This window comes from Magnolia sinica, chromosome 13 (assembly GCF_029962835.1).
Source record: "Magnolia sinica isolate HGM2019 chromosome 13, MsV1, whole genome shotgun sequence".
Lineage (NCBI taxonomy): Eukaryota > Viridiplantae > Streptophyta > Magnoliopsida > Magnoliales > Magnoliaceae > Magnolia > Magnolia sinica.
In genome coordinates, this window is record NC_080585.1 from 7877504 (window position 1) to 7892732 (window position 15229).

At 40.9% G+C, this 15229-nt stretch overlaps 1 protein-coding gene and 1 long non-coding RNA gene across 8 annotated transcripts; both read left to right on the plus strand.

Annotated features, from left to right (window-relative positions):
• Nucleotides 1-1019: 1019 nt before the first annotated feature.
• On the plus strand, nt 1020-14840 carry LOC131222654 (pheophytinase, chloroplastic). 7 transcript variants are annotated; one of them, XR_009160137.1, is made up of 10 exons: nt 1024-1727; nt 7319-7411; nt 9133-9344; nt 11137-11281; nt 11410-11482; nt 12780-12926; nt 13036-13161; nt 13759-13859; nt 14072-14188; nt 14564-14723. XR_009160137.1 is itself a non-coding variant. In XM_058217808.1 (9 exons), the coding sequence occupies exons 1-8, from the start codon at nt 1246-1248 to the stop codon at nt 13849-13851; spliced, it is 1371 nt and encodes a 456-aa protein (XP_058073791.1). In that variant the 5' UTR covers nt 1024-1245; the 3' UTR covers nt 13852-13859; nt 14730-14840. The 7 variants fall into 7 exon arrangements, 6 of the variants coding, with proteins under 6 accessions (XP_058073793.1, XP_058073791.1, XP_058073792.1 ...); XM_058217808.1 differs by lacking the exons at nt 14072-14188; nt 14564-14723 and adding an exon at nt 14730-14840; XM_058217809.1 differs by lacking the exon at nt 14072-14188.
• LOC131222655 (uncharacterized) lies at nt 14838-15172 on the plus strand. Its single transcript, XR_009160139.1, has 2 exons — nt 14838-14885; nt 14981-15172. It is a non-coding gene; the product is annotated as an uncharacterized LOC131222655 (long non-coding RNA).
• Nucleotides 15173-15229: the final 57 nt, after the last annotated feature.

Here is a 15229-nt window from a genome sequence, read left to right on the forward strand (position 1 = left end):
CATTAAAACTCGTTTGTAGCTTTTGGATAGAGCCTAGAAAACGACTTTTCGTATCGATTCCCACAGACGGCGCCAATCTATTGACGCAGAAAACTCTCTCAAAAATCTTTCTCTTACACAGTCCTAGCGCTGACTTTAGCATCGGAGGTTCCTCGGCTTGAGCCAGGGTCTCCCTTGTCTCTTTCTTGTGTAGGTGGTAGGACGTGGGAAGAGGACGCAACAATTTTTAGTATCAACATATATTAAATAAAAAATATTAAAAAAATATGTTAATTATAGTAAGAAGGGTGACAGAGAATGAAAATCGATTATATAATATTATAATTAAAAGATAAAAAATAAAACTAAATAACAAAATTACCAAATTTTGATACTTTCAAGTATTGGAAGCATTGAGATATTGAGAACTTGAAATTTTTTTAGCTTTTAATTTGGGAAACTTGAAACATTCACGGAATTAAGACCTATAGATTTGATCATTTGAGAGCCTAAAACCTTGAGTATTTATAAAACTTAAAGACAGTTGAGAGGAAGGAAATGGGAGATAATTTGATAGCTTTGAAAACGAATAAATTTATTTTATAATTTTTGTAAATATCAAATAATTATTTTTATCTTTAAAGTAGTGATTTTATGAGGGTTGGGGAAGGGGACAAAATTACCAATTTTACAAAAATAACTGTTTGAGGGTCATGATGGGCTAATCGTTAATCATACCAAACAGGCCGTGTTGCGTGTTATGATATGGGCAATATCTAATGGGCCCGACAAGCTGTGTTTCCTGTCACACCGCAGGTCAAAATATTAAAGCCCGACATAGCCTACTACCGTAACACGCCGCGGGCTGATTTTAGCATGCCATACTGGCGGCCGGATTTACACCCGGTGCATCCAGACTTGCCAATAAAGTCGCCCCACCATGAAAGTTAGATGTGCCCACTCATGTTATATACGCGTGTTATGTACAGTTAGAAGAGCTAAATCGAAGCCGGAAATTCATGGGAATAATCGCACGTTGGGAAATTTTATTTCTTCTAGCTCCACACGGGCAACACGTGTGCTTTTTTACTAGAAATGGAAACGGCTCCTACGTGGAACTCTAACCACGTCAATTAAAAATGTTTCAAATCGCTTCCTTGCGAGAAACGGTTGGTTCCCTTTACCCGTTCAATTTTCCACAGTATCCGAGCTTCACTCTCTCTCTCTCTCTCTCTCTCTCTCTCACAGACTCAGAATCCGATTGAGATGGCAACAAGCACTACTTCTCCTTCATTCACCTTCTCCAAATCTGATTTACCCTTCTCAAATCCGAGAAAGGAAGGTAGAATCCCAATATCCACCCATTTCGACAAAACCCATCTCCTCAAAATCGTTTCGTCCGGATTCCCGCCACTTCATCGGTCCCATTTGAATGGGTATCGCTCCCAAATCCCATCATCTACCCATTTGAACAAAACCTATCTTCTCAAAATCGTTTCTTCGGGATTCCCGCCCCCTCACCGGTCCCAGTTGGATGGGTACCGCTACCAAATCCCATCATCTACCCATTTCAACAGAAACCATCTCAAAATCGTTTCGTCGGGTTTCCGGCCACTTCGCCGGTCCAATTCGAATGGGCATCTCTCCGTTTCGTGCTCTGCCGCTTCTTTGGTGGACCCAAGTGAAGGAAAGAGCTTCTCTGCTCCGATCTCCACGACAGACAGCCCAGAAGTCGAAGTTCGCACCACGTAATTTGTTTTCCTTCTTTCCGTCCTTCGCTCATATGGCTGTATTGAGTTCTTTGATTGCATTTTGGGGTTTTTCAACGCTTGCTTGGGTCGTTTGAGGTGAAAATTTTGGGAAATTGAACAAGTTTTGCAACCGGACATACCATTTCTCATACCATATTGAGTCTGCCTTGTGAAAATTTGATAGGAATCCGCCTTCTCAGACGCCCTATGTTTGCAAACGAACAGCGAACAAGAATGAAATGTGGTCCACTTCGAGGGGAACCAGCCCTCCAATCTTCTGAGAATAGAAGAGACTGATTGAAAAGTTGTTCCCCTTATTCACATCTAGGCATAGCCTTAAATAAAGAAGAAAATTAACAACCACTTAGAATACGTGGAATCTACCCTTGGACACGTGGACTCTAGCCCAAAGAAAAGCCCGTAAAGCTGGCAAATGGTTATTGACTGAAACAACCCAAGAAAAGCCCTTAAAACTAGCAAATGGTTATTGACTGAAACAACCCAAGAAAAGCCCTTAAAACTAGCAAATGGTTATTGACTGAAACAACCCAAACAACCCAACGTACTGATTTGACTGAGTCATACCTAGCACGTAACAACCCTCCCCCCCTTAAGAACCAACCTTGTCCTCAAGGTTGAAGCTTGGAAACCGTTCTTTGATAGACACGAAACTTTCCCATCTGGCGTCCTCAGATGGAGAGTTATGCCACTGGATCAACAGCTCAGTCACCGCCTTGTTGTTTTTCTTTACCATTCGTCGATCTAGGATCCATTTTGGCACTCTAGGGAAGGAGTCCTCTAGCAACAAAATAGGCGGGGTCGTTTGTAACTGGACAGCTGGCCCTACCCTTTTTGTTGAGTTGAGAAACATGGAAAATGGGATGAATCTTTGCACCTTGAGGTAGATCGAGCTTGTAAGCAACTGGACCGATGTGCTGTAGAATTTTATAAGGACCATAATATCGTGATGACAACTTCATAGAACGACGTTGAGCTACAGAAGTTTGACGGTAGGGCTGTAACTTAAGATACACCCAATCCCCTTCATTAAACTCACGATCTGTTCGATGAGTATCAGCATATTTCTTCATACGATCTTGTGCCTTGATGAGATTGTCTTTAAGAATTCGTAGAACAACATCTCTTTGTTGCAATTCAACTTCTACAACTTGTACCTTGGTCATCCCTGGAATGTAGCTTAAGAGAGTGGGAGGATATACTCCATAGACGACCTCAAATGGGGTCATCTGAGTGGCTGAATGGATGGATGTGTTATAAGACCATTCAGCCCATGGAAGCCAACGAGTCCACTCCTTAGGCTTATGACTGCAGAAACAACGCAAATACCCTTCAAGGCATCTGTTTAGCACTTCTGATTGGCCATCAGTTTGAGGGTGATACGCTGAACTCATTCGTAGTCGGCTTCCTTGCAAACGGAATAACTCTTGCCAAAAGGCACTAGTAAAGATTGGGTCACGATCACAGACTATAGACTGTGGCATTCCATGAAGTTTGAATATGTGGTTCACAAAGGCTTGTGCGACTGATTTAGTTGAGTAGGGGTGGCCAAGTGCTATAAAGTGAGCATATTTGGACAATCGATCAACAATCACAAGAATCACAGATTGGCCTTGTGAAAGAGGAAGGCCTTCAATAAAGTCCATGGCAATGTCGGTCCAGATCTGCTTGGGTATCGGCAAGGGCTGCATGAGACCTGTCGGTGATTTATTTTCATATTTGTTTCGTTGGCAGGTGTCGCATTCCCTAATAAAATTTTTCACTGAATTTCTCATTCCCGGCCAATAGAACAGTCGCTTGATTCGCTTCCAAGTTTTGTGATATCCCATATGACTAGCAGTGGGAGAAGTATGTAATTCAGTCATTAGCTTGGTTCTAGAGTGAGCCGAGCCAATAAAGAGACGTTCCTTGTAAAAAAGAAGTCCATCCTGCAGTGCATATCTCTTGGAATCTAGCTGGCCTAGGTTCCAAAGCCGAATGAGCTCGCGAGTAGCTGGATCACTATGACAATCTTTCTTGATCTCATCCCACCAATCAGAAACTGGTGTGGACAAGGCTTGAAGCTCCCCCTGTTCATGCCTTCTAGATAAAGCATCAGCTACCACATTTTCAATTCCCTTTTTATATTCTATTTTATAATCATACCCCATAAGTTTGATGAGCCATTTTTGTTGTGCTGGAGTGGTGACCCGTTGTTCCAAGAGATATTTTAAACTTTTGTGGTCGGTACGAATAATGAAACGATGGCCAAGTAAATATGGTCACTATTTCTGAATTGCATGGACCAAAGCTAACATCTCTTTTTCATACGTGGACAATGCCAGATTCCGTCCCTGCAATCCTCGACTAGTGAAAGCGATTGGTCGTTCGTCTTGCATTAAGACTCCGCCAATCCCATCACTAGACGCATCACATTCAATAGTAAAAGGCCTTGAGAAGTCAGGTAAGGCGAGTACTGGCAGGTTTGTCATGGCTTCCTTAAGATTTATAAAAGCCTGATCAGCTTGCTCATTCCAATGAAAGGAATCATTCTTAAGGAGGGCTGTCAGTGGGCTAGCGATTTTGCCATATTCTTTGATGAACTTACGGTAGTAGCCTGTTAAGCCCAGGAAGCCTCGCAAGGCTTTGAGTGAGTTGGGCTTAGGCCAACCCATCATAGCTTGAATCTTTTCTGGTTCCACTGCTACTCCAGCACCGAATATTATGTGCCCAAATATTCAACCTCCCTCTGGTCAAACCTACATTTGGACATTTTGCATATAGTTGGTGGTCCCACAGAAGGTCCAATACAGAGGCCAGATGCTCTAGGTGTTCTTGCCACGATTTGCTATATACAAGTATATCATCGAAGAATACCAATACAAATTTGAGCAGATAAGGACGAAAAATATCGTTCATGAGACTTTGGAATGTTGATGGCGCATTAGTGAGACCAAAGGGCATCACCCTGAATTCGTAATGCCCTTCATGTGTTCGAAAAGCCGTTTTTGGAATGTTAGCTTCTGCCACACGAATCTGATGGTACCCCGATCTCAGATCCAACTTGGAGAAATAATAAGATTCATGAAGTTCATCAATTAGCTCGTCCACAACTGGAATGGGGTATTTGTCTTTGACGGTCACCTGATTAAGGGCACGATAATCGACGCATAACCGCCAACTACAATCCGCCTTACGTACCAAGAGGACCGGCGAAGAGTATGGGCTTGTACTGGGTCGGATTAAACCAGTTACTAGCATTTCACGTACCATCCGCTCAATTTTATTTTTTTGATAATGTGGGTAGTGGTAAGGTCTGACACTTATCGGTCGAGCCCCATCAACCAACAAAATTTGATGGTCATGGGACCTAGGAGGTGGCAACCCTTGTGGTTCTTTAAAGACATCTTGATAAGTGTCAAGTAGAGACTTTAGTTCAGGTGATGAAAAGGTTGGGTGAGACAACCCTTCCATGCTGCAGAGATGTAACACCATTCCCCATCCCAACTTCTTGGCCTTTTTACTGAAGGTAATTCCATCCACCATTTGAAGTGCAGCTAGCTTCGAACCCTTAATATTATATTCTTGCCCATGAACGGTGAACCGCATCCACATGTGGGTGAAATCCCACAAAACGGGGCCAAGAGTTTGTAGCCAGTGCGCACCTAGAACTACATCACATCCTCCAAGGGAAAGTATATAGAAATCAGTGGAGGCGATGAAGTCCTGCAAACGCAACGATAATCCTGTGCACTTCCCTTGGCTTTTTAATCGGTCACCATTAGCAACCATTACTTCAAATGAATATTTAGCTGAGGCCGCGACCCCGACCTTTTTAATGGCTTCAGGGTCCACAAAATTATGGGTGCTCCCAGAATCAATAAGCACCGTGACCGGATTTTGATATAGGAAGCCACGAACACGCATGGTCTGAGGAGTCGGAGAGCCGGCTATGGCTTGGAGAGAAATTTGAGGTGGATCACCGGTAACATGGCTGATTTCGATTTCTTCGTCAGCCTTGATATTAGTATCAAGTGTTGGCTCACACCAACCATCAATCAAAAAGAGTTTTTGGGTTTTGCAGCGATGTTCGGGGTGAAATTTTTCATCGCAATTGTAACATAGCCCCCGATCTCGCCGTTCTTTTGCCTCAGCAGGAGTAAGCCGTTTAATGGGTAACAATGGTACCTTGGCCTCCCTTTCATTGGCAATTGTGGAAACTAAGGGCTTACTAGAATCAGGGAGGCGCAAACGACGTCTCGTAGCTACCTTTTCTTCCTGGAGTCGGGCCAAGGCTGTGGCTTGTGTCAAGGTAACTGGTCGAAACATTTGGACATCCAAGCGGATGTCATCTCGTAGGCCGTATACAAAACAACTCATGAGAAATGATTCAGTCAGCCCATCGGTCCGATTGGCCAACTTTTCAAATTCTTTTTGGTATTCTCGCAATGAAGAAGTTTGGCGAAGCTTGGCAAGAGCTCCAGCATGATCTTCATACCTGGTTGGTCCGAAACGCTCGTTTAAAGCTAACAAGAACTCCCGCCATGACATGTAGACTTGCGATTTTTCATACCACTGGTACCATTGCAAGACATCCCCCTGCAAATGGAATGAGGCAATGGTTAATCGCTCGTCCGCCGGTGTGTGGTGATAGGCGAAGAACTGTTCTGCTCTGTAGATCCATCCGGATGGGTCACCTCCGTCGAAGGTAGGAAAATTAAGCTTCACGGTTCTGGATTGAATGGAACCTGTGGGTCTTGAGAGCGAGGATCCACTGGTGTCACCAGGTCCGCCAGTTGCCGGATCTTTCCCTTTCTTTAGAGTATTGGAAATCTCTTCGTAACGGCTGTCGAGAATAGATAGTCGTTGCATGATCTCCAAGAGTGTTTGTTGTAAGTTAGCATTGTCAGCCTGGGAATTTCTTAAATCAGCCATGGAACTTGGCTTTGATACCAAATTGATAGGAATCCGCCTTCTCAGACGCCCTATGTTTGCAAACGAACAGCGAACAAGAATGAAATGTGGTCCACTTCGAGGGGAACCAGCCCTCCAATCTTCTGAGAATAGAAGAGACTGATTGAAAAGTTGTTCCCCTTATTCACATCTAGGCATAGCCTTAAATAAAGAAGAAAATAACAAAATACAAAAGAAAATTAACAACCACTTAGAATACGTAGAGTCTACCCTTGGACACATGGACTCTAGCCCAAAGAAAAGCCCTTAAAACTAGCAAATGGTTATTGATTGAAACAACCCTAACAACCCAACGTACTGATTTGACTGAGTCATACCTGGCACGTAACAAAATTTACCAAGTAATTGGTTATTTTTGTGATTTCCTTCCGTTTGTGTTAGCAAATCTTAGTTTTGTTATGTAATTTCAAATTGGTCAATGAAATTTAGTGACTTGGATTTGCATTTCTTGTGCTTGGGGAATATGAATTACCGCATCAACAATCACATTTTTTAATAGTCTTACTTCAATTAATTGCCTCGTCTTTTCATGTGATTCTAAGGTGTTTCTTATTGTGTTTGGAAAAAAAAAAACTAGTATTTTTATCTGCGAGGGCTGATTGTGTGGTGTCTTGCAGCACATGGGACTGGCGAGGTTATCATATCCGCTATCAGTTTGCTGGAAATAGTGGTCCTGCATTAGTTCTAGTTCATGGTTTTGGGGCAAATAGGTATGTGGCGTGTAAATATTTGCTTCCCATATACAATAGCGGGCTACTTATTTTTGTAGGCATTTTGTGTATGGTTTGATACATAGCATGTTCTATTTATAAATTTTCTTTCCGCTGCATAATTTCTTGGACATCTGTTCAATGGCCTCTTGAATTTGATTTCTTTATTTTACAGTGTGTGTTCATTTGTGTTAGTAAGAAGTTTCCTTTGTTCGTCTTTCTGTTGTTTCTGATCTGTTTCAAGGAGATGGTCATGTTATTCGTTTTTATTAGGTAACAAAACCTTCTTTGATGTTTGGCAGTAATACTCTTTATTTCTCGTAAAACAGATTGGAATATGATAAATTGTTCCAGTGTTTAATGAAAAAGAACTGAATTTCATATTTCTCTAGGAGGCCTGATCCAATACAAAGCTTTGTATGTTGAGCTTGTCATAAATCTAAGTGCATTCACTTAGCTGAACTTAGACACACTTACAACATGTACTTAAATGCACTTAGATACACTTAATTGAATTGGGATGAACTTCGACACACTTAGATGCATTTTATATGTTAAGCTTAACGCACAAAGCTTTGTATTGGATCCAACCTCTTTCTCCAATTTTGTGGCTAAGATTGATCCTGTCCAATGGAATCAGAATTCTCATTGTCACTGTGACTTGCTTCATGAGTTGCTCAATGTTCTATTGCAAAACATATTAGCCAATACATCTTCAACTATTTCATGTTTTCAAATTCATTGCCACCTTTCATAAAAAATCCTTCCTATGGAATCATGGCGCTGTTTTAGAAAGAATACACACACACACACACACACACACACACACACACACACACACACACACACACAGAAACGCTCTCCTGCGAACCAGTTCGTACGTACTACATACGAACTTTTTTGAGAACCCATCATACGTGATGTGGATCCAATATCTGAACCGTTCATGTGAAGCAGCACCTCGTGAAACCCCCCGGGACCAAGTTTTACTTTGATCTAAAACTTTGATGGGCCATGAAAAATGAAAACAGTTTCCTCCCTTGATTTGCATTTCTCTTTGCTATGGCCCACCAGAATTTTAGATCAGGGTGAAAATTTGCCATAGGGGGTTTCATGGGATTCTGCATCACATGGACCGTTCAAATTAGACACTCATGACATGTGTGCAAAGGTGCGCATGTGCGTAGGTGCGCAGGGGAGCATGACTCTCTCTCTTTCTCTCTCTCTCTCTATACACACACACACACACACACACACACACACACACCTAAATTGAACCCATGTTCCTGACATCTCCGAATCACCATGCAAATTTCAAATATTTGACTAGACTCCGGCCTGACATGAGGTCTGAAGTCGACCCAAGAGAGCATTGGATTTATTAATAGAAGTTTCGACCCAAGAGAGCATTGGATTTATTAATAGAAGTTACAAAATCAATGATAATAGAAATCATAGACATGTGGATCCATGGAAATACAGGGAGCTCAAGGACAGAAGTGTTGTTGGCTTGAATTTTCTTTTGTTAATATTTCATATTTCATCAGATGAATATGTCTATACACCTATATACTAATATAGGATATGCTTGGTATTAGATTTATCCAGTTCGCATGGTTTCAATTTTTTATTTTATTATTATTATTTTTAAATCTCTTTAATTGTCTGTATTTGCTCTCACTAAGAATAGTTCCGACTCATTGTTCTCTTACCTTTAACAGTGACCATTGGAGGAAAAACATTCCTTTCCTTGCAAAATCGCACAGGGTTTATTCCATTGATCTTATTGGTTATGGTTATTCAGACAAACCAAACCCACGTGAGTTTCCGATCAACTCATTTTATACGTTCGAGACTTGGGCTACTCAGTTGAATGAGTTTTGTGTTGATGTGGTCAAAGATGAAGCATTCTTTATATGTAACTCTATTGGAGGTAATGACTTCTGCTAAGTTATCATTGGATGTGAAAATTGTTTAGATGATACTGAATTTTGATGCCTTCTCAAATTTTCCATCTTGTTACATGACTAAAGGAGAGCTAAGAATTTGCAGTGACATCTTCAAACAATTTGACATTTTCTCTGTGTTGTTGATGATTCTGTTCTAAAGGGAAATCACAATGTTTATGAAATAACATCTTAATCTAATGAAGCATGTCAGGGTTTACACCAAGTAGGAATACACTGTCCTTCTATTCCAAAACCTAGGTTTCAGTAGAGTGGGGTGCCCTAATGAGCATGAACCTTTTACCGGGCATCTTCTGTTGATCGGAGAAAATATGATTCATTGGAAGAGCAAGAGAAAAAATGGTGTTGCATTTCAAGTGCCAAACTGGCATGCTGCACAATGGCTAATGTTGCAAAAGAACATTTTGCACAAAGCAACTAACAGAAAGAAAGGGTGGTGCCAAACAAGAACCTGTAATTCTATTATGTGAATCAGTTTGCTGGTAATGTAGCATCAAATCCTCTGTCATATTAAAGTTGATGACAGATGACCACTTTTATATAGAAAAGTATCCTACAGCTCATTTAAGAATCTTTGCTCAAAAGCTAAGAACAGTGATATTAACACCAAAACCCTTTGAAAGATAATTTAGGCCTGTTTGGCTGCCACTTAAAAATGAGTTCATCTCATTTTAGTTAACTGTAATTATGTATTAGAGATTTTGTTGAGGATTTAAGTAATATGGAGAACTCATAATTTAAAATTATGATATCTAATACATAATTACTGTTAACTAAAATGAGCATAGGTCCTTAGTTATCGCATATTGAGGAGGTTTTAAAGAGTTTAAACTAATAGAATACTGAGTAGGTTTTAAAGAGTAAACTATGGGTTTAGAACTTGTTGACTTTTATCATTAATTCTGTCAGGATACTGTGGGAAGTTTATACATTCTTCTATAGCTAGGGTTTTTTTTTTTTTTCTTCCTTACATTTAAGTTTGATATTGTGTTTACTTCATATTACTCAAGATGGTCTAATTAATCATTTAGTTTCTACCAAAATTTTCCCCATTTTTGGTTTGAGCTGTTTCTATGGGCTGCAACGGGTGTGGCTCCCCGGCATTTTCAGGCTCAGTCTGTGGGACTAAAGATCAGATGGCCTGGGCCATTGCCAGCTCTAGTAATTTTTTCTCCATCATGTTATTTTTTGAATTGTCACAAGGATCCAGGTCATTAATAAGCCAACTAGCAGGGAACTGTGTGGGGTGGGTGCACAACACGTGACCCTGTGACAATTGAAATTTTGTTTAAGATCCAAGTCATTTACCATGTGGGCTCTGCTCTTAACATGCACGGGCCCAATAATCAAGCTGGCTAGATATCATGTGGGCATTGATCTCTCACGTGCATGGGGTTGAAGTGTGTGCCTGCATAGAGTGCAATTATCTAAGTAGTCCACAGAACTACCGAAACTCCAAGCGGTTACTCATGAGTCCTCAGAGAGAGAAAATGGCGTGGATACTAGAAAAGAAAGAAGAAGAAGAAGAAATCTGAGAAAATTAGAAAGAGTTGTGTGGAGAGCTGCCACTTTAGTAGCCCTTTGTCCAAAACGTTGCCTAATCTTCTTTTAATAGATGGTTTTCTTCAAAAAATAAGCATACTGATGGCAAATATTTCCCTAGCTCATGCTTGTCCTGTCTAATCCATTGTCTACCTGTATTTTCCCAAGTTTTAATTCATTATACCCTGAGTCCTCAAATTTGTGGTTTTTGTGCAGGAGTAGTTGGTCTTCAAGCAGCCATTATGGAGCCTCAGATCTGCAAGGGCATTCTCCTTCTAAACATATCCCTACGTATGCTTCATATAAAGAAGCAGCCTTGGTATGGAAGGCCTTTTATTCGATCATTTCAGAGTCTGTTAAGGTAAAAACCCTGCTTTAAGTTTTTTTTTTATAGGAAAATATAAGCCGTGTGTGTGTGTGTGTGTGTGTGTGATCTTGTTGGACCTTTTCCTTAGGTTGATTTAAACCCGTGACACATTATTATGACAGGAATACAGTTGTGGGGCAACTCTTCTACAAAGCTGTTGCCACTCCAAAATCTGTGAGAAGTATTCTTTGTCAGGTATTCCTCCACTGAAATTGTTTGGATATGAAAGTTCTCTTTTAGTAAAGTTTAAACTTCAAATGTTGGGCACATCGGATTCTGGAGTGTGTGTAATGGGGTGGGTTCGTTGTTAACTTCATCATTATTGTCATCATTATTTCATCCTTTCTCCTAGCAATTGGGGTATGCTTGGCCTGTTTGGATTGAGGGAAAACAGAAGAAAAGAAAGGAAAAGGAAACACTTATCTCATGATGGGACATTTCACTATGTTTGGATAGCAAAATAGTAGTGGATTTTATACAACAATCATTACACTTTTCCATAGTAAATTTCCCCAGCACAAAATACAAGGTGAGCAATGTCTCACAAAAATGAGATTTCCACTCCTTGGGAATCTATCATTGGATAATCACTACAATTTTTTTTTTTCCGCAATCCTAACCTCCCTAGAATGGTAGATTGGGAAAAGTTTTATGGTCAGCTGCCCACCGGAAATCTGCTTCCTCTTTTACCGGGTTTTTGGAACTGGCATGGCAGAGATTCTCATTGACACCACTCACATGCCAATATGAGCTTACCAGTATTGAGCACAGCTATTAGATGCATGCCTGAAAGCATGAGCAAGCAAAATAAGGTCATGGTAGGGCCATTGCCAGGTAAACCACTTAGTGCGAAGCACCCATACATGAAAGGTCATGTTTGGGTATTTGGCTGCTAAAAAAATCAGGGAACGCCAGAAATATGATTACCCACATGATTCATATGCTCACATGGTTAGACCCGACACTGCTTATTAGTGTAAATATCGCGTGCAGTTGGTGTCTAGAGCAGCATGAAGTTCTGGATGAACTCGCTGTCATTCTAAATGTGGTTTGAATATAGGATGCACAACTAAATATCGCATGCATGAAAAAATTACCCTGACTGGATAATCCTAATTGCTTGAATTGAGGACCTCTCTCTCTCTCTCTCTCTCTCTCTCTCTCTCTCTCTGCATAAACTCCTTCAATGGAATGGTTTCGATTATCCACCCCCCTACAGAGGATGGATTATGTACACATGTGCCACATGCACCTCCGCCCTTATGGAGGTGCATGTGATATTAATGTTATTTGAGTAAAGGTTATGGAAATGTAACCAACTTAGCCTATAGGCAAAATACATGTATGACAAGGAAAAGTCAGGTTTCTCGCACTGACCATGTGATATCTTTGAAAAGTTGTGCTGCCAAGTTCAGATATGAATATGCTGCTCAAATTTACTAAAACTTTTCTTGTTGTGGCTGTTGTGAATGTTTTGATGGGTGGCTTCCAGTGTTACTATGACACTTCCAAGGTAACAGATGAGCTCGTTCAGAAGATACTACTGCCGGGACTGGAACCTGGAGCTGTCGATGTGTTTCTTGATTTCATTTGCTACTCAGGTGGTCCTCTGCCTGACGAACTGCTCACTCAAGTTAAGGTTAGGCATTGCCCCACATGATGTCAAATGCCATTTCTTTTAGCCTTTCAGTTCCTCCAATTCATGAAGTTGGTTCTGCAATTCTGTCTTTTTTCTTCTTTCTTTGAAGTGCCCGGTTCTAGTGGCATGGGGAGACAAGGACCCGTGGGAGCCAATCAAGCTTGGAAAAGCATATGGCGATTTTGATGCAGTAGAAGATTTTATCGTCCTTCCTAACGTTGGCCATTGCCCCCAGGTTCTTTCTACCCCTTGTAGGATGGCTTTTAAATATCTGTCAAGCCCACATGCGGTTTAATGTGCCAACCTAACAAATGTAGGTCATGCGAGCTGTGCATCAGGTGGGCCTCACCATGGTAGATGACTAGGACAAAAGTCAGGCTGGTCTCAGATCAATTCAATGTGAATGTTGAATGCATACCCTAGTTGACTTTTTCAAACGTAGAGTGTCTTTGCACATGTTTGGTTTCCCTGATGAGTAGGGGGGCCAGGTCATGTAGACCATGGGACCAATTGACCCACTGATACAATGCTCCAAAGGTGCCATATTGGCATTGTGAGCATGGTTAACAGACTCAGCAACTTTGGACCAACTCACCCAGTCTTGAATTGAGTTGGGACTCGCCCGAGTCAGTGGTGACTCGTGCTGTCAAACTGGATCAGGTCTGACTGAGTCCGAGCAAACTCGGATGAGTTGCACGGGACTCTGTCGTCTGAGTCTTAGAACCATGATTGTGGCTGCATGTAGAGGTGAGTTGTGGGCTTTGCCAGTCTTGGTTCTGCCTAATTCATGTGATGCTTAATTTCTGATTATTTATTGTCTCTGGTTTTGAAGGACGAGGCACCAGATCTGGTGAACCCACTTGTTGAATCATTCGTGGCACGTCATGCCATGGCGAAAGCTAATGCTAACCCAAGAACTATATGATAACTAAGGTTGTAGCTTGCCCCAGCACCTTTCTTCTCTTTGAATCCCAAGACCACTGCCTATTCAGATTATCCTTGGTCATCACCCAAAGAAAGTTAAATACTAAGGACTTTCATCATGCTTAATTTAATTCGATTCTTTATCATTAGCAGTGAAATTGATTCCGTTGAAAAGCTTCTTATGTGGGCAGTCATTGAAATGTCTTGTTTACCAACACCAGTGTTGGTGAGTGCATTCTTATACATGCAATGAGAATATCCTCTCTACAAGGTTCAAAAGCTTGGATTTAGAGTTTGGAGTCAGCTGCATCTTGAGTCTGAGCCAACTTCCGAAATGGGTACTCTTGACTATTCTTGATGATCATTTTCTATGTGCTAAGACCAGGCTATTGCACTCGCAGTTGTAAATTCTTCTATTTTGTATCCTTTTCTTCTACCTGGGTATAATACAGAGCGGCCATCAAACACTTCACACTGGGATTTAGTCCTGATGAACAGAATATCTCTATTTTTGTATCTGGTTTTGGTCCTCAATGTGTTTGGTTGCTCCCAATATCATGAAATTTCATGATATCTGGTGCAATTAAATGCACCCTAATATCTTGTAATTTCTCCAAATATAAGTGTTCTTGCAATTATGACAAAGTAACCATTTTTCTTCCAATGCTTGTGTGGTTATTTTTGTTTGGTTCCATTGTTTCATCATGTAGCAGGTTCTTGTACATCCCTCTGTTCCTTAACGAAAAGGTCCACAGCTCCACTGCTCGGTAGTTGAATATCAAGAAAAACCAAATACCAAAGAGTCTAAGAATTCCCACAACCGCAGTTGCATGTATGTGCATATGTACACCCGCATGGTCTAATGTGTGATAAGGGCAGATATTGGAAATGGTGAAAGAGATCCAGTGCATTAGAAGATGATGCAAGATCCTATGTTGGTAATTGCTGAAGGGATACTGACAGGTTTGAAGATCATGTGAGATATTGAGCATGGGAAGTAGTTTGGACTTCCGTAGCAACTATATTTCTTACATGGTAAGTCATGCAAAAGAGGGTTTGCTTGAATACATCCTAATATATTGAAATGTGAAATGCCGGCAGTTTAGCCATTTGAATTGGTTTTTTCTCAGTATGCAGACCGTTCATGTGGTAGGTCTCCCCTTGGACGGGATGCCAGAAAAAAGCTTAACAGATTGAACATTTCTACCCTTTTGATCACACAAAGGTTATGGTGACGCAAAAGACCCAAATTTCAAATAGTTGAAATAATCCAATGTGAGAATTTTTATTTGTTGTATATCCATCATACAAGTTTAGGCTCATTGTGAATGGTTTTGTTCATTGGAAGATCATCCAGATTCGAATGCTAAAATCTGGAT

Excerpts from the sequence above, each read along its gene's own strand:
- LOC131222654 (XM_058217808.1), top strand. The coding sequence starts at position 1,246 with ATGGCAACAAGCACTACTTCTCCTTCATTCACCTTCTCCAAATCTGAT. Across the intron at positions 11,483-12,779 it reads TGAGAAGTATTCTTTGTCAG|TGTTACTATGACACTTCCAA; the intron begins GTATTCCTCCAC and ends GGTGGCTTCCAG. Across the intron at positions 13,162-13,758 it reads ACGTTGGCCATTGCCCCCAG|GACGAGGCACCAGATCTGGT; the intron begins GTTCTTTCTACC and ends CTGGTTTTGAAG.